This window comes from Grampus griseus (assembly GCF_964374135.1).
Source record: "Grampus griseus genome assembly, chromosome: 21".
In the NCBI taxonomy this organism is placed as follows: domain Eukaryota; kingdom Metazoa; phylum Chordata; class Mammalia; order Artiodactyla; family Delphinidae; genus Grampus; species Grampus griseus.
Genome location: NC_139015.1, coordinates 22,240,451 through 22,259,957, shown reverse-complemented (window position 1 = coordinate 22,259,957; position 19,507 = coordinate 22,240,451). Strand labels below are relative to the sequence as shown.

Sequence of the window (19,507 nt, the reverse complement as noted above, 5' to 3'; positions counted from 1 at the left end):
CCTCCAGGAAGATTTGGTCTCTATGAGTTTTTCTGCCAAATTTCTTTCCCAAACTAACAGCCAGTATAACCTCCCCTGAAATTCACTTCCACTTAGAAGATAGCTTCTTGCTGTTCATAACTTATATTCAAACTCTGTCTTTAAAAAAAGTGAAAGTGGATCTAAAGCAGTGCTGCATTAAATGAACAAATGGACAAATCTAACAAACGGACAAGGCAGGTGTTGAGGATTGAAGAGAAGGAAAGGTCAGATAGAGGACACAGATACAGAGACAGTCTTGGTCAGCATTTATAATATCCCTCTAGTACTATGAATTTTCTCCTTTGGTCAGAGACCACTCCAAAGCTGCAATCATTGCCCGGGGCTTTGCTAAAGGAAGAGACTGAAAGGCTGCAGAACCTAAACAGCAGCCCTGAGGCTACAGACTTTAATTTCATTATTTAAAACTTTATAATTATATTTAAATTTCTTCTTATCTACACTGGTTTAAAATAGCTTTATTCCTCTAGTGTATGTTATCATGATTCAGCAACCAAATCACCTAAACTCTTATTAATTTAGATAAATCAGATTACTCTGATTTAGCAGAGATTATGTTAATTTTAACACTGAGGGAAGTTGTCTTTCCATGCAGAGTAATTAAGCAAAATTCCACATATTTTCAAAGCTTTCTGTATATAAATATTTTCCATTCACCTCAGAATCTTTGTTAAAAATGGACTCAAAAGTGAATAAAAGATTTATTTTCTTCAAACCTGGACAAATTTAAAAGGAAGCTAAAAGTCATTTACTTTCATACAACCTAAAACAATACTGTGAGTACTGCAGTGACAGAGGCTCCAAATTATAAATGTCAGTTAAGTAAAAGAAGGCAAAGGCAGCAGAACTCAGATGCTGAGAATAAAAACAAAAATAGATCCAATGCAGCATTCTGCGAATGAAGATCAGTGAAAACGGTTGCTCAATATCACATCACTTATAGCATTATTTCCTATGTTGTTATTGAGAGAGCCTTTCTATTCCAGCATTTCCTTTGTTGGTTCCTGACATTTGCCTTAATAAAACCAATACTTAAGCCAAATTTTTTCACTATCTGAAGAAAGAAGGTAATCCACTGCCTCAGTTAAAAAGTACTTTGCTATCATGGTAAAAGGGAGAAGATAATGATAAAAATATAAACAGAGTGGCAAGGGAGGAGCGGCATCATATTTTATTTAACCATTGATGTAAGCAATAAGGCAGCAGGTTGTCTTTCCGACCAAAACTACTTTTATAAAGTAATACAAATGCCCTTGCTTGCTCAATAGTGAAGGTCTTCAAAAGAATCAACTGAGAAGATGAGGTACAGGAAATTACAATCCAAACCATAAAAAAAAAAAGTCCAAAGCATGAATAATTATGTTATCATTTAATGCTGTAATTCTCAGAAATTCTAAGTATAATAAGCAATCCTATTGCTTATGCTTATGCCAGCATTGCGATTAACGAAAACAGTTAATATAACAAATCAATAATAAAGTAGAGATAATGGCATATATATTTGTTGAGCTTTTATCAGTAAAAAATAAAATAAAATTCAGACCATAAAGATTTTATAAAAGCAAGCAAATAGATCCAATAGCTAGTAGATAAAATAACTGGGCAGCTCTGTTTTCTTACCTGTAAGGACAGCTTTTGCTGAAGGATCCGCCAGGTCCAGGGCTGATTTCCCATCAGTGTTCCGAATGTTTGGATCAGCTCCGTGCTGCAGCAGCACTGTGCAGGGAAAGCAGAAACAGTATCTTACCTCAGGGATACAAAGATTATTTACTGGTAAGTGCCGCCTCGGCATGGTGTAGGCATAAACATACATTGCACAATTTTTTCTCTTTCAAGAAAAAAAAAAGAAAGAAAGAAAAAGAAAAAAAAGCTCTGCAGCAAAGGATCCTCTCTAGAGTAAAGCGAAGTTGGCAACTTGTGGTACAGTATTATCACATGACTTAACATCATAAACACGAAACTAGAAAAATCCTGCAACAGACAGTTTGGGTTTGCCTCCTTCAGGCAGAAGGATGGGGAGCTGTATGCTCGCTGCCTCGCGCTGTGAAATCCTCTCACTATGAGCCTGCCCTGTCTTTACTACCACTGTGGCTGCTTGTTGCTGCTGCTGCTTCACTGCTGAATTTTTCACTGCTGAATTTCCCACCGCTTCCTCGTCTTGGAAGAGCTGTAATACTGTGCAAGCCTTTTAGTGCTCACTGCTTACATGTATGGAAATGCATCAGAACATACTGGCTTGCTTCCAAGAAGTTTACCAGACACAGTAACGCATGCAACTCTGGTTCCCTGCAGCCGAGCTGCAGAAAGGAACTGCCTTCCACAATAATTCTGGCCATCAAAAATTTTTAGAATCAGAAATTCAATCACTATGATATATGCTGAGGAATGAATATTACACATGCTATATTGCGTAAAAAGTAGAATTTTGAGATGTGTAGGCTTCCAAAAGAGAGAATCACTGTTTAAGTAAAATCCAGATATAATTTATTAATCTAAAACATTTCTCAACTACATCTGGTATGTGTGTGTACAGGGGCGGTGTGGGGATGGTGGAGAGGGGAGGGCGGGTGTTGCTATAACACTACCCAACCAATGGTTAAACTAATAAATATATTAAAAACTAGTCTAATAAGCAAAGTTCAATTACAAGTTATTCTAACAGTTCAAATCTAACACTTTGTGTACTCCTGGAGTGAACAGGAGTTGTTACCATTTACCAATGTTCTATAGCATAAATTTAAAACAAAGCAGAAATATTAAATTCAAATAAATGCTTAAAGACATGTTATATATAATGACTGTTGATGTGTCCCAGATTTTCATTCATTAACAGTCCCATGCTAAAGTACATACATTCTTTAGGAATATTTGGAAGGCAAGCCTCATATATTACTAAGTATAGAGCTTTATAAAGCTCTTCTTCTCCCTTTAATACATAAGCCGTCTAGTCGATGGCTTTATTATAAGGTACAAAGGAATAGCCTTATCTAGAATTGGGGCGCAGCTGCTGGGACAGCGTGCATCAGCATCTCTTGCACTAAATCCTGGATACTTTCAGACTTGGGATAACAAAAACTAGCCATGGCTTGAAAAGATGCAGTGAGATTTTGCTAAGACTTTCACTCCTGACTGTAAGCAATGAACATAATTCTTTTCCAGATGTTTATAAAGTGACAAAAGTAGCACAAAATAGCAAGTACCATAATGTGAAACTGTAGTTATTCTTTCATCATAACGAATAAGCTTTCACAACAATATATATATTTTTTATTCCAGGAAGAAATCCCAACATGAAGATTTGGCTTGTAAAGGGTCTTTATCATGAAGCAAGCTCATGTATCAAATGTAAAGATGACAGCTATCGCTATATCTTTATTTAGATGCTGAGTGATCACATGCAAAAAGTAGGAGAACAAAGAAATGACAGCTACCATGAAAAGCTGAGTTTTTTTATCGCATACTTCGAGAACTTCAGAACCTGCTTTAAACAAGAAGTATAAGAACGTAGTTTAACAATCCTTGATGAAAATATGGTGGGAGCTTTTACTTTGCAGCTTAATGCGTGGTAGAGGCAAAACATAGAAAGCCTTATTGTTCCTCCAAAAGTCACCTAAAGTCTCAGCCTTACCTATTGTATCTTTGCTATTTTGCAACAGAAATCTGCCATTACAGCTTAGTTGCAGTTTTGCTTTGTTTTAGTTGACTTTGAAAGGAGTAATCTTTTCACTAGAAGTATCTGTTTTCTAAACATTTTTGAGTCATATGCATCTCATTCATTGGACCTGAACACACAGAAACATCACTGCAGAGTTATGTAGCAACAGGGAAGAAGAAGCTGAATTTTCCAAACCAGATGCTGATAACAAAATCCACATTAGAAAATAATCAAACCATTTTAATTCACCAGATATGGGTAAAAACCCACAAAACTCAGTAGAGTTAAGAGTTTTAGGAGCAATAAAGGTATCCATAACTAGACCACAAGGGATCTAAACTTACCTAACTTTTTATAAAAGGGCAGCACTGGGGAGATTAAATGGGAACAAAAAATAGCATCAAAAGTACTAAGCACAGAGCCTGACAATACCTATCAGCTGATACTAATATTTAAAGCACATTTTAAAATGTATTTGTACTCTCAACTTTACCACTAACTACTAATTCATTGCTTTGTCCTAGAGCCAAACCTTCAGATCTTAACTTTTTCTGTAAAGGGCCAGAGAGAAAATACATTAGGCTTTGTAGACCATATGGTCTCTGTCTCAGCTATTCAGCCTTGCCTCAACCCCATCATTACAGAGGAAAAGCAGCCACAGACAATACTTAAAGGCATGTGTGTGACTCTGTTTCAATAAAACTTTATTAAAATGTGAATTCTGTATAATTCTCATATATAAGAAAATATTGTTATTATTGTGTATTTTAAAAATCATTTAAAATGTAAAAACAATTCTTAGCTTACAGGACATACAAAAAACAAGGGGTGAGCTGGATTTGGCCCATGGTCATAGTCTGCCAACCTCGACCTTGGGCAGGAATAGAAAAAGTGTGGGCAGTAATAGACAAAGTGTGGTCCATGGACTGTTCTAGTCCTCAAACGCTCTGTAATCCATCGACATTGAGATAACCACAGAAATTAAGAGGAAGCATTTAAAACTGTGTGTGTCATTTTAAAATTACTTTTTCCAGTACCTCATCTTTATTGTTGTTTACAGAGTTATTGGCCTGCCATGCACTGGGGAAGGAAAAAAACTGGTCCCTGACCACAGACAAGGTTGAGAAGCACTAAGCCAGTTCCCAGGTCTATAAAGTGAAGGACCTTGACTAGATAAATGATTTCTATGTATCTAGAATAGGCCTCAAATCCCTGATAATGCTTTAGAGTTACAGTCTAAGCATTAAGATCTAAAATCTTAAAAAAGAAAGATTTGCCTCAAGCAGACCCTTTTCCTTCCCTATGCTTTTAATCAAAATGGAAAAAAAAGATTTATTTATCCTAACACTTGATTTAACAAAAACAAAATTAATAGTTGAGTCCATGATCAAAGTTGTAGGGTACATACTAAAAAGTACCAAACTACTTCTTGAGCAATTCCTCAAGTCAAATTTGTTTCACACTATTCCCTATGAAGATCTGTGTGATACTATTTTCTGATACCAGAAGAACAGCACATACATAGGGCAAAGATAACAACCATGGCTTTCAAGACTGTCAGTCTGTACTTGAAGTAGTGACATGTAGGAGTCTCAATGCTGGATGCTTCAAAAGTTGCTTTCAAAGTTCTGTGCTACCAAGAGGAATAATAAAATATGACTACAGATACATAATACAATTAGAAATTCATCTTGTAACAGATTCTTCTTCAAAAGTAGCACAAATGTCTGAAGCAAAGTTCCCAGAATATACAATCAATATACAAACTAAGGTTTGAAAGAAAAACAAGGAAACTAAAATCTGAGTAACATTCAGTAAGTAAATTCGAGACTACTGTGGACGGACATTCAAAATCTCCTTGTATTATCTTTAACCAATTAGGGCATAATCAAACCTCAAATCCCAAATGTCTAGGCTCTATATCTCAAACCCATTTATCTCCTTTGGAAGTTATAAGGGTGGAGAAAATATAGCAGCTAGCATAATAACAGAGAGTTAAACCCAAGGGAAGATCAGAATATTCAAAATGACATTTTCAAAAAAGCTATGGCAAGAAGGACATGTGATTTTCCTATTTCTGGTGCAAACATTCAGCTACAGCGAGCCAGATTCAAGGAGCATGCCTTCAGTCTGTGACCAATGCAGCAGAGACTGAAATCGATTCATTTAATTCCTCAAAACTATTCAATTTAAGCATTCATATCATTTTAGAAAATATTTCTACACGTATGTGAAGCCTCATCTTATCAAATTCCTAGAAAAATATGAAGTGCTATCATGATAAATTTTATTTAAGTACAGGCACTAATAACTGATTTAAGAAGATAGAAGAAATAGAAACAATGTGAATTTTCCAAGCTAAAAATGTAGCAAGGTTTTTAGGTAAATTACGAAAAAGCATTTAAGTATAGTTTTCACTTTTAATGGCAGAAACCCTCCTATTAAGATATAGTAAATTCTTTCTTATGTGAATTTTAGAGCTACATTAAAGGTCTAAAACTGTTCCTCACAATGAACACTCTATTTTAAAAGAAGTTATGTTTATGTTAAAATGTTTTGCAAGTATTTCATAGTCATCTTACTCTTTTTTTTTTTTGCAGTACGCGGGCCTCTCACTGTTGTGGCCTCTCCCGTTGCGGAGCATAGGCTCCGGACGCGCAGGCTCAGCGGCCATGGCTCAGGGGCCCAGCCGCTCTGCGGCATGTGGGATCCTCCCGGACTGGGGCACGAACCCGTGTCCCCTGCATCAGCAGGTGGACCCTCAACCACTGCGCCACCAGGGAAGCCCCATCTTACTCTTTTAATTAGAGTACAGAAATACTCATTTGACTGAGTTTCTAAAATTAAATCACACAAAGCACCAAGTTTAGTAAATAAATTTTTTAATTTTGGAGCAAAATACTAAGAGACCAAATTTTAGCTAGCTATAATCGTCAATGCATAAGACAAAAGATATACAAACTTCTAATACATGAAAAGATGCTCAATATTATTATTCAAAAGAAAATGCAAATTTAAAAGATGGGCAATGACCCATCTTTTATTATTAATGGTATCCATATTAATGAGAATGTACTAAACTGGAACTCTCATCCATTGCTGGTGGGCCTGTAGAGTGGTATGTAACTACTCTGGAAATCAATTTGGCAATTATTATAAAGGTAAATATACACTACTGTATGTTCTAACATCCTACTTTTAGATATTTATCCAAGAGGAAAAGAAATATGTCCATACAAAACACCTGCACATGAAAATTTCATGTTTATTTAGAAAAGCAAAAAAATGAAAAACATCTCAATATTCATCAACAGGTAAAAGGATAAGCAAATTATAGCATATCCATACAAAAGAATACTACTAAGCAATAAAAAGAAATAAACTATTGACTCATACTAGAGGGATGAAATCTCTACAACATGCTGAGCAAAAGGAGCCATACAGGAAAGAACATATTTCTAGAACAGAAAACTAATCTACAGTGACAGAAAACAGATCAATTGTTCCCTGGGGATGGTGGAGGGGAAGAGAAAACTGACTGCAAATGGACACCAAAGAACTTTTTAGAGTGATAAAACTGCTCTATTAAATTGTGGTACTGGTTACACGGGCGAATACATTTGTCAAAACTCGTCAATATTATATACTTAAAATGGATGCATTTTATTTCATTATCTCAAACTAATTTTATGTTGTAATTCAATAAAGCTGATTTTTTAAAAGCTCAATAGAGGGGTTTAATCGCAGATTAGATAAATCTGAAGAGAAATTTATTGTCCTGGAAAACATGTCAACAGATCCAAGAATGCTGCAAGGAGAAATAATCATGGACAAAGGATGGAGTGAGAAGGTCTAATATGTTGTCATCAGTCTTAAAAGAAACACATACATATTTGAAGAGATAATGCCTAAGATTTTCCCATAACTAATAAGAGACACAAATTTATACGTTCAAGAAGCTCAAACAGGATAAACTCAATGATACAGAAAAATATATTACACATATAAATTAGGAACTACTATAAAAAATAGTTGATAATTCAAAACAAAGCAATAAGTTTTAGAGTAATAGGTCAGAGGTAAATAATTTGTGAACCTATCCTAACTATAGTGTATGTTATACTATATAGCAGATGTTAAGCAATGATTTAACTATAAATCTGTTTCCATGTATATTTGCAAAAAACGATATTTTTACAAGTGTAAAAACACCATATTCCTATTCTTGGGATAAATTTAATTTAGGTAACATCAATTAAATTATGTTATACCTTAAAAATTACTTTAAAATAAATGTTAATAGCATTAAATACATTCCTACAAACACTACTCTAGAACCAAGATATATAAGGTCTGACTAGGCAAATCAAAGAAAACTCTTTGATATAAATTTAATATTTATTTTCATCTGCAAAATTTTTTGTTTTAAAAATATTTTATTTCCTCTTTATATTTTTTAGAATTCTCTTCCTTTATTAAGATCCATCTTCTTACCAGCACTTTCCACCCCCAAATAAACTATTTAAATCCTTCAAATTCTAACATTCATAGGAGATAAATACTGGTTCTACATACCAAATTAAATTTGGGACTCAGAAAGAATGATCAGTTCTATTCCCTGTCAACACACTCAGGCTAATCAGTAAGTTTCTCTCAACATAAACTAGACTCATGTTGATTTTTTTTTGATGCTCAGTGGTATCTTTCACTGAATGAGTAGTGACATTCACTGAGTGAAGCAGGCTTCTTTCATCTTAATTAATATCCTTTGGAAAAACCTCTGAGAACCTCATAATATAATGCCTAGCCTAATGTGACCCTACTTATAAAACTCTTCTGAAATGGAGATTTAAGAGCAGGTATTCTGGTATATAATGAACAGAGATCCAAGCAAGCTGGAAAAAAGTTCTGAAGTAATGGTTGTGTGGTCTTAGCTTGGCCTGGTTAGCCATAAATTAAGATGATTAAGTGATCTTCTAGTGCCTAGAGCTACACTGTCCAATATAGTAGCCACTATCCATATGTAAGTATTGAGTCTTTGAAATGTGGCTAGTGAGACTGATGATCTGAATTATTAATTATATTTTATTTTAATTATTTAATTTTAATTAATTTAAATATTAAGTTGATACATGATACACTGGTACATGATTCAGTTATTGGAAGATGTTTAATATGTTTTGAACACCTTAGATATGTGAATCTACTGTTTCAACTGTAAATTTTATTAAATCTAAATACAGATCAAGTATTACTGATGAAAAGTTTGCTTGAATTGAGATGTGCTTTAAGTAGAAGATATACGCTAGATTTCAGAAACCAGTTGAAAAAAATATAAAATTTTTCATTAATAATGTTTTTTAATGTTATATACCATTTTTAAAGGTTATTTCCCATTTACAGTCATTACAAAATATTGGCTCTATTCCCCAGGTTGTACAATACATCCTGGAGCCTATCTTACACCCAACAGTTTGCACCTCCCACTGCCCTAACCCTATATTGCCCCTCCCCTACCTCCCCACTGGTAACCACTATTACGTTCTCTATATCTGTGAGTCTGCCTCTTTTTTTGATATATTCACTAGTTTGTTGTATTTTTTATATTTCCATATGTAAGTGATACAGTATTTGTCTTTCTCTGACTTATTTCACTTAGCATAATAATGTTCTATACTCATATGTTGAAATAATATTTTGTATATGCTGCTTTAAGTAATATATTATTAAATTAATATCACCTGTTTCTTTTTAATGTGGCTATTAGAAAAATTTAAATTACATTCATGTCTGGCATTATACACCTACCGAACAGCACTACTCTAGAGCAGAGTGAACTACTGACATTTTGGACCAGATAATTATTTACTGCAGGTGTAGGGTGATGGCTCCACCATGGTGCCCTGGAGACTCTGCAAGTATCCTCACATGCTAAGCAAAGACTTGAATCACAGTTCATCTGTGTCTTGGTGCAAATGCCTTGTGACCTCTGGAAATGAAGGATGAGAGACTTGCAAGGAGCTACTGTGAGGCCACCTTCCACTCACCTCTCTACCTTCCCTCATCACTTCCCACTTCTGATGAGGTAGGGTAGGGGGCTTTCTTCATCTCCCCTTCTATTGGCTCTTCAGCAACAGAGGATCCCACAACTTGTGCTGCAGTCATTCAGCCCTTCTCCTCTCAGTGTCATCCTTTTTGCTGTATAGTACAAGGACCACAAGGAGCTGGCACTTGTGGCATCGTTTCTAGTCAAATTAGTCAGGCTCTGGCTTTGGCCTTGGCTTGTCTTGCAACATGAACTTGCAACAGTAGGGAGTAGCCCTGGGCATTGAAAGATGATAACAGCACCCCTGACCTCTACCCAATTGATGTAAACAGCCCTCCCCCACTGTGACAACCAAAAATGTCTCTAGATATTGCTAAATATCTCCTCAATGGGCAAAACTGCTCCTGGCTAAAACCACACCTACTCCCCGCACTCACACTCACACACACACACGAACTTTTGTGAGGTGGAATACATGAAGGTCTATGCTTCTCCCCTCTCAACACTTTTACACATTGGGTTACTGCATTAGATTTCATTTGAAGGAAGATTTCTGTGGTTTAATAACATAATAGGAAATAAACAAATAGTAAATCAATAAAACACTAACTAGTGTTTTTAAAAACAGTAAATAATAGTAAAAGGTAAATAATAAAAATGATTTCTAAGGATTCTTTTAATTTTAAGATGCTGTGACTTATGAATATATCTTTGAGTACTGACTTTATCAATTAGAGGGCTTTTTTTTTTTTAATTACAAGGGAGAAAAAACTACTTTAACTGGCTTAAACAACACGAAAATTTATTGAAGAATAGAGGCATCTCATCAAAAGCAAAGGCAGAAACATGTCCCCAAATTTATCCTGCTGCTGCCTATCCCTGTCTCCCAGCTTTATTGCCATCACCCTCAGCTACAGACAATACATATACTTGTACTATCTGAACCTTAATTCCAAACTCTCATTAAAGAGAATTTGCTCCAGCTTGCCTCAAATCTGGTTCTGGACTTCAAAAGCTTGGCCAGAGAAGCTGGAAGAGGCAATAAAAACAATGGTGATGGGGAAAGAGGCGTTAGTTCTAGAGTACATGGGTGGACCTCAATGGGCATCTACAGCAGTAACAGATCTTAAATTTAAAGTATTATGTAGATATGGCTATACGTGGTAAATGAATCTTTACAAAAATGTCTCTATTTTACATATTTCTACAGTGTTTTAATGTTTATTACAAATATATATTATTTTTATAATGAGAGATATTTCTCCTCAGACAAAAATGATCTTTATACATGCTGTTTAAGTATGTTCGCCAAAACAATACTTCTCTTAAAGCTGCTCTTTAAAGTAATTAATTTGTAACCAATGGAGAAATAAGAATTGGGCAGTTCTTATCAAGCAAACAACATTAAATATGGTGTAGCATTAAATAAACAATTCCAATATAAAATAAATACATTAATTTAGAATCTGTGATAATGCTGAGACTGTAGAAATAAGTCTAAAGTAAAATAGTCAAGAAGTAATTTTCTATTGTGTAAAAGTCCAGGTTTTTAACTATACTTTTTTTAGTCTTTGCCTTTCATACAAAAGTCACCAAAAATTCAGAATTCTGTCAACAACTGGGACTAGCATACTTGTGATACATAATTTTACCTCAAGGAACTATCTGTCTTTATGTGCCTTTGAACTTAGGAAAAAAATGTATTCTTATTTTTTCCTGGTGAGGGACACGGAAAAAAGTTACAAATGGGTTTCCATCTAATGAGGCACATAAAGGCAGATAGTTCATTGAGCTAAAATAAGTTCAAAAAAATCAAATTCTCTCCTAAGTCTGCTGCACTTACTAATGGCAAAACACCACAGTTAACAGTTGGTCCTCTGGAACCAGACTGAATGGGTTAGAATCCCAGTTCCGCCACCTCCTAGTTCTGGGACCCCAGGAAGCGACATCACCTCTCTGTACTTCCATTTCCGCACCAGTAAATCAGGAGATAATAACAGTACCTACTCATGGGGTTATTAGGAGGACAAAACAAATAAATATTTAAGGAGCTCTTAGAACAGTGGCTAACATATAGTACACATGTGCATGTAAGAATTTTTTTAAAGACATTAGAAAATATTTAATTACTTACTCAAAAAAGCTAATCCAAGTAAATAAAATTTTACTGAATTTACATAAGACTAGTTCTTTATGATCAAACTTTGGCATGAAATGTTATAATAATAAAAGAATCCTCCAATTAAATTTTGCTCCCATTATCAAGATTTCCTATAAACAGAGAAGACCAAGAATTTTTGAAAAGGTCCGTTACATATGGAGTAACTTAGGTATAGATTATTCTGTATGTGTATATAGCAGATTCTTATATCCAATTCAATTATATCCTTTTTTCAATAAGGAGTTAAGGCAGGCCCCAATACATCTGGGAAATCAGCATTATCTGCTTACACAAACCACAATTTATTATAAGATAAAGCAGGCAGTAGAACAAATATAAGAATGATTATAACAAAGCATATCTCCTTTCTACCTGGAAACCCTAGAGAATCAAGTCTAAAAGAAAGCCCTGTCTAGGAGTCAGACAAACCTGGGTTTGAGAATACTGCTCTCTACTTAGCAATTGTCTGGCCTGAGTCAAGTGACTTCACCTCTGTCAATTTCAATTTCCTCTTTCACTACCTTCCTCCAAGGATTGCGGTCATAATTGAGACAATATATATAAACCTAGCTTGGTTCTTAGCACACAATAGGAACTCAATAAACACCCTATCCCTTCAATCAGGACCTTTTCATCTGCCTTTCAAAAATAGAATCCCATGCACAGAGTGCTAAAAAAATACCAGTTGGATTAAAATAAAGGCAAACTGGTAACAGCCCTAGGAACAATGAATTCGTTTGTGCCCAATTATTGTTTTATACTTCCTTGTACTTAGGGGAAGATTACTTTTTCTAATGCTTGACTAGAGTCATGTAAATAAAACACTAATAAGTAACGAAGTAGATATTATAGTCTGACCACGTAAGTTTATAACAGGATGACAGAATTTTTACAGTTCTAAGGACAGCAACCACAAGCAAAAGGTGCTTCCCAATCTCTCTGAGAGAAGTTTCACCCGCCTTTCTGAGTCCACACCTAAATTGTTAAGAGCTGAGTAAGGCCTCAAGGACTTACTAGCATTTCCAGGCAAATTCCCCCACTATAAAATATTAAGACCAATTCAGTTTTAGTGCTACAGTTTTAGTGATACAAGGTTTAAAGTCACATGTTTGAAAACATTTTTCACAAGGAACACAGGGTTGAGCCAGTACCATAATATTCTGATTCTGCTTTGAATTTTAGTTTCTTAAGAAATAATATCACAACTATTATTTTCCTATGTCTCTAAGAATTCAAATGATTGGAACCTCAATATACTGTCGTACTTTCAACCTGAAGGAGGCAAAGAACATAACTGTTAAGTTTTCATTCTTTGGGAAATATATCAAATAATTTTTTTAATGTAGCTTGTTTTCGATAAATTATCCTATGAGTGATATTCTTAATGACAGTATTCAATCACGTTTCTCACATCCCACCTGAGCTCCTTTCCCCCACAGTGAGGAGGAAAAGAATGCCTTTTTCTTTTAACAGAGTTCCTCCTTTGCTCTTTCCCTTCTCTCATTCCTAGAGGGCTGCAATTTTCAGAAACAGCAATTATGATGCCCTCTAGCAACTTGAAGAACTATTTACTCATAATTAATTTGCCTTTAAAAACTTATCATTGTTCACATCTCTTTGCATTTGTCAAGCTTTCATACGCTTTTTACTTAGTCACAACAAATCACTAGAACTTCATACTCCTGCTATTGAAGTATTTGTGGGGAAAATGTTTATGTTACGATAATTTTCCATTATCCTACCTGCAATGTCTCTGCTAAGTTAAAAGGCATAAACTGCCATTTTTTAAAAAGTTTCATGTCTTATCAAATCATAATTCAAGTTTACAAAGTAACAAGGAATATGAAACAAAGGACATAAACTAATTCACATTGAAGGCAACAAAGAGCCACATATCTGTCATTACGTTTTTACCCAGTGTCAGAATACAGAAATGATCTCTGAGAACACCTTATGCTGCCACCCAAGGGAAAAGAGAGTGGAAGGAAACAAGCACTTGCTGAGGCTCTACCTGCCTTATTATTTCATTTAACTTTCCATAAGAACCTGATGCAGTAGGTCTGATGCCCACCTTATACGTGAGAAATTGAGGCTCAAAGCAACTAAATTATTTGTGGTAAAGGGGAATTCATACTTAATTCTAAAGCCAAGCATTTAATTTCTACCTTATCATTCTACACAAGTAGAAGCCAAGATCACACCAGAACTGTAACTCAAGCTTTCTTTCCTTCATGTGAATTCTAAAGGGCACATCTATGCATCTGTCCTAAATACCTTCCTCCAGCGACCAATGTCCTCTTCCTAACCCCATCCAACAACACCCTGTGGGAAAGCAGGCAACCAGACTCTGCAGTAACACCAAGGCAGCCAGGGTTCCATTTTAGGAGACCCACTAGAATACTTCCTTCTCTTGTTCCCTCCATCCTCATACTCAAGTACAAAAGGTTCTTTCAAAAGATCAACGCTCAAAATTGTGCCCCCCAAAGGCAAAATGAATTATATGCCCTCTATCTGTAACCATGATTATTTGTACCACAACAAATATAGAAATTTTCAGGCTTGACACAAAATAAATATATATTTGGACACACTGTGGGATTTCTTAATGTCTTATTTGTACTGTCATACCTGAGGGCAGAATATGAAACAACTCACAATAAGGTTACATTCTTAATCCTGGATTCTGTTTACAGATGAAAAGTCTAACACCCACCCCCATATAAAAAAAGAGAATTAGCAGATTTAAATAACTGAAGAACTAAAACAACAAAAATACATAACATTTTTTTAAAGCCTGAAACTGCAATTATTATACTTAACAACTTTCTAGTTTGGTCAGCTGAAAATGGGGAGTGAGAAGGACTCCATGAGTCTTTATCTCCAATCTGGGCCTGCCTCTGAAATCTCAGTTACCAGGGAACTGTACAAAGCAAGGACACAGTTTTAATATACATGCGTTTCAGATAACACGATAGCCATGTAAAGAGAACCCACTGGTTACATGAGCCATTTGCCTCAAATACCACTTTCATACAACACCAAACTTAAGCCATGCATCTCACTGAAATCCATAGACTGTTTTGGACAATCATGTTTAATCTAAAAGTAAGTGCAAACATATAATTAATTAATTTAACAGACAGTCTTGAGCAGTAAGCAAAGCATTACATCACTTTATAAAATGTATGAGGTGTTTTTTTGGTTGTTCTTTTGTTCTTGTTACTTGACCTTTTCCCCCTAATTTAAGCATCTTTGATATATTTCTTAAGTGCTTAGGAGAATAAAGACATTCATTCTGGGAATTTTAATAAAATACAATGAACAAATATCAAACTCTCTATATAAACATATCAATATATATTTAACACCATTAACCAGAATGCCTACTAAAGTAATCCCAAATATATCAGGTAAATGCATAAACACTCTAACCAGGGATTATTTCAGAAGGGAAAAACTGCTATCATTTTTGGCTCTTCTCCTTTTTAAGGATACAAGTATGGAATTTTGCCATTTTCTTTTTTTAGTTTTTATGAAAATGCTACATTGAGACTTGTTTAAAAGATCCCAATTCAGTTTTTATATGGAAAAGTAATGTTAAAAATGCCAAAGGGAGGGCTTCCCTGGTGGCGCAGTGGTTGAGAGTCCGCCTGCCGATGCAGGGGACACGGGTTCGTGCCCCGGTCCGGGAAGATCCCACATGCTGCGGAGCGGCTGGGCCCGTGAGCCATGGCCGCTGAGCCTGTGCGTCCAGAGCCTGTGGGTCCGGAGCCTGTGGTCCGTAACGGGAGAGGCCACAACAGCGAGAGGCCCGCGTACCGCAAAAGAAAAAAAAAAAATGCCAAAGGGAAGTATTCTTGCAGAAAAAGGGAAGAGAGAGAAAAATGAAACAAAAGCAAGTGAAACAAATTCTCAAGACTTCACTGAATTTTCAATGAATTTTTACAAAGAGTAAGGAAGGTGTGGGAAATGAATTTTCTTAACCTAGCTCATTTATGGATGGCATATGGATAGATAATGTGACAGACTAAATCAAGAGCCCTAATAGAGTACTCCAGCAGCTACATTTCTTTGATTCTTATTAAGAAGCTCTAGCTTTCCAGTAGTTTATCCTAAAGTAATCAGGGTTTACATATGTAATTAATGAAAATGATAGTCTCTATAGTACTGTTTATAAAATAGTGAAAAATCAGAAATATTCTAAATGGCCTAATATAGGTGAATGATTTTAAAAGTGGTTATTTCTATATAATTCTTGACTGCCTTTAAAAATGAGATTAGAGGGCTTCCCTGGTGGCGCAGTGGTTGAGAGTCTGCCTGCCGATGCAGGGGACATGGGTTCGTGCCCCGGTCCAGGAAGATCCCACATGCTGCGGAAGAGCTGGGCCCGTGAGCCATGGCCGCTGAGCCTGCGCGTCCAGAGGCTGTGCTCCGCAATGGGAGAGGCCACAACAGTGAGAGGCCCGCATACCGCAAAAAAAAAAAAAATGAGATTAGACAAAAATATTCACTGATAATGAAATATGGTCATAACACAAAGTGAAAAAATAAGAAAACAGCATGCGTGGAATGATCTCATTTTTATGTAGAAAGGACTATGGACACAGGTACACTGACTATAACAGCCCTATCCAATAGAACTTTCTACAATGATGGCAATTTCAATATCTACACACTCTGATAAGGTAACCAATAGCCAGATATGGTAATTAAGCACTTGAAATGTGGCTAGTACAACTGAGGAATTAAATTTAAATTTTTTACATTTTAACCGATTTTCATTTATTGGCTACATAAATCTAAATGGACAGAAAATGAGGTGTGACAATTATTATCAGTGTACTTGCTAATTTTTTTTAAATGAACATCTATTACTCTTAATATTACTGTTAAGACAAAACCCAGAAAGCTGTTAATCTTCAATGTATTATATTTGAAAAGACAAGAATGTACCAGAAGCAGTCCCACCCTTCTCTCCCCCCACCCTCAATCCCATGCCACTCCCAAGTTCCAGGACTTTTCATCAAAGGACCATGGAAGTGATCAGGTAATTTAGTAAAGGAGAAAGATTTATATGATCTAAAGAGAAACACGAGTGTGTAGATAAGGTAATTTAAAACAGAGTTTGAACAAGGAAAGTAAATATATCTTTCTAGATAAAAGATACATAAAATAGAGTTGCCTGGAAATTATGAAACAGATACTACTTTAGGAGTGAGTTATAATAATAAAAACAGTTTAAGCTTTAGTAAATAGATTATCTTAAGATTTTGTTTTTGTTTTTGTTTTTAAAGCAAGGTAAAATTACCACTTTAAATTTGTTAAATATTAGATGATCTAAAAAGCTGAACTAAGAATAAAGAAGGATTTGTTTGGCACATTTAAAGAATGAAATTAGTTTTTTATTCTTAAAATACACTCAAATAAATCTCACTAAGCAGAGAGAACTTTCTGTTCTTAGTCAAGAAAACATTTCTTATTATAACAACTTTATATCAGCTCTACAGACTGTGGCAAAGTAACAGCTTTCTCCTTTCTTCACTAGTAAAATGGTAGGTAATTTGAATCATCTGCTTCATGCATAGGTTATAAATATTAGTGAAATTGTTTGGTTAGGTACTTTGGGCTGCCTCAAGGGAAAACACTGTATTATGTATCATGTAACCAAAGCAATTTTTGGTAAATGTACCAACATCACCTTTTTCTTTCTTCTCCCTCCCTGTCTCAACTCTTCAGTTCATGACAGGAGAACTCATGGGTTTAATCTACAAGTAACAACAAAAAGTGTATGACTGCCCATTCCTTATAGAAAATCCATAACCAGAAGTCAATGCATGCTCGGAACCAATATTCAACAACCCATCCTTAATGAAGAATGACGATTTGACAAATGGTAGATTATCTACACATAATTTATATCTGACTATACGTTTTATATTTGTATATAAATAGAGTATTATCTGACATGCTGCAAATTCACATAACTTTAAAATAAAAGAATCTCAAAATACCACCTAATCAAGAAGAAGTAGAGGGCTTCCCCGGTGGCGCAGTGGTTGAGAGTCCGCCTGCCGATGCAGGGGACACGGGTTCGTGCCCCGGTCTGGGAAGATCCCACATGCCACGGAGCGGCTAGGCCCGTGAGCCATGGCCGCTGAGCCTACGCGTCCAGAGCCTGTGCTCTGCAACGGGAGAGGCCACAACAGTGAGAGGCCCGCGTACCGCAAAAAAAAAAAAAAAAAAAAAAAAGGAGTAGAAAATTACTCAACTTCCTTATCCACGTTAACATAAAGTAATGCAAAAAAGCCAGAGAGAACCTAGTCATCTTCCTGTGAATTGCTCTGTCATTCCACACACATTTCTTGAGTATACAATTAGATACCAGCTATAGGCAACAAGAATACAAGAATAAATGAGACAATTATTGTTAGTTCCTTACCACAGAAGATTAACAATAGGATCAGCCAAGAAGAACCAAGTACAATCTCAGCAGAATACCAAAGGTGCACATAACAAGACACTGACTGATTGGAAGCATGCTCAAATTGACACCTTACCTGATTCAGTTTAAGAGACTGTCACTTGACCCTACAGCTGCATTGGAAAGCAAATATATTTTGATTACAACAATTTTAGTTTAATTCATCACTATGCACATACCACTTGTATATGCTAATTATTAAGTAGGAAAGCACTTTGAACTGTGTTTATGACCCTGATTCACTTGGGGATCAGCTCCAAGATATTTTTCTCTGTGATGGTAACCAAACAAGTCATTCTTCGTAACCATTTCTTTATTGTTTACTTAGGAATTCAATTTCATAAATAGAGTGTAGTCAGTCAGGGTAGTCTAGGTTATGGCCAGTAACAATGTTCTCCATAATCTCAAAGGCTTATTAGTAAAATAAGTTCATTCCTTGCTTCTGCTACAAGTTGGAAAGTGATAGCAGGGGAGTTCCCTCACTCATAGACCCAGGCTGAAGAGGACTGTATGTGAAAATGTAATCCCTAAATAACAAAGGTAGGAAAAAATAAAATATGGTAAATCGTACTCTGGTCCTTAAAACTTGTGCTCCAAAGTTTATATTTGGCTCCCAACTCACATTTTGTAGGAAAAAAAAAAAAGGAAAGGAAATATACTATTGAGTGGACAGATAGCTACTCTACTCCGAGATGCCAATGAGAACTAGAGGTTAAGACTACACCAGAACTATAAAGACTGTCTTTGAACTACTTAAACTGCTTATAATTCCTGTCTCAATGTTGCGGGAATATGAAAAACTATGACCAAAGCCAGTGACATGAAGAAACAGCTCAAAGAACATCTGTGTGTGTCTTTTGATCTCAGAAGAGCCAAGGGATAGCACAAACCAAAAAAAAAAAAAGTTTAAGTATTACAAATTAATGTCTTCCTTCACAGAAAGATTTCATGCAACAAGTTATTAAAAATAACCTATTTCCCTAGATTCTAGAAATATACTTCCAAATAGTAGGGGCAAACAATGTTATCACAGAAATAACCATGCATATTTTGGATAATTATTTTTTAATTAAACAAGATCCACCTGACTTTTAAATCTTAAAAATGAGCCACATAATACATTCA

The 19,507-nt window shown here is 35.5% G+C and overlaps 1 protein-coding gene across 2 annotated transcripts in view; it reads right to left on the bottom strand.

Annotated features, from left to right (window-relative positions):
- TNKS (tankyrase) overlaps positions 1-19,507 on the bottom strand; it is a gene marked incomplete at its 5' end in the record, with an annotated part of 176,260 nt that overhangs the window by 127,147 nt on the left and 29,606 nt on the right. Inside the window, one exon of one of the 2 annotated variants that reach the window (XM_082680365.1) lies at positions 1,660-1,755. The exons of the other annotated variant lie outside the window; for it this stretch is intronic. Within the exon in view, the coding sequence (XP_082536491.1) occupies positions 1,660-1,755 (96 nt within the window). The remainder of the gene's footprint in view (positions 1-1,659; positions 1,756-19,507) is intronic. 2 annotated transcript variants of the gene reach the window in all.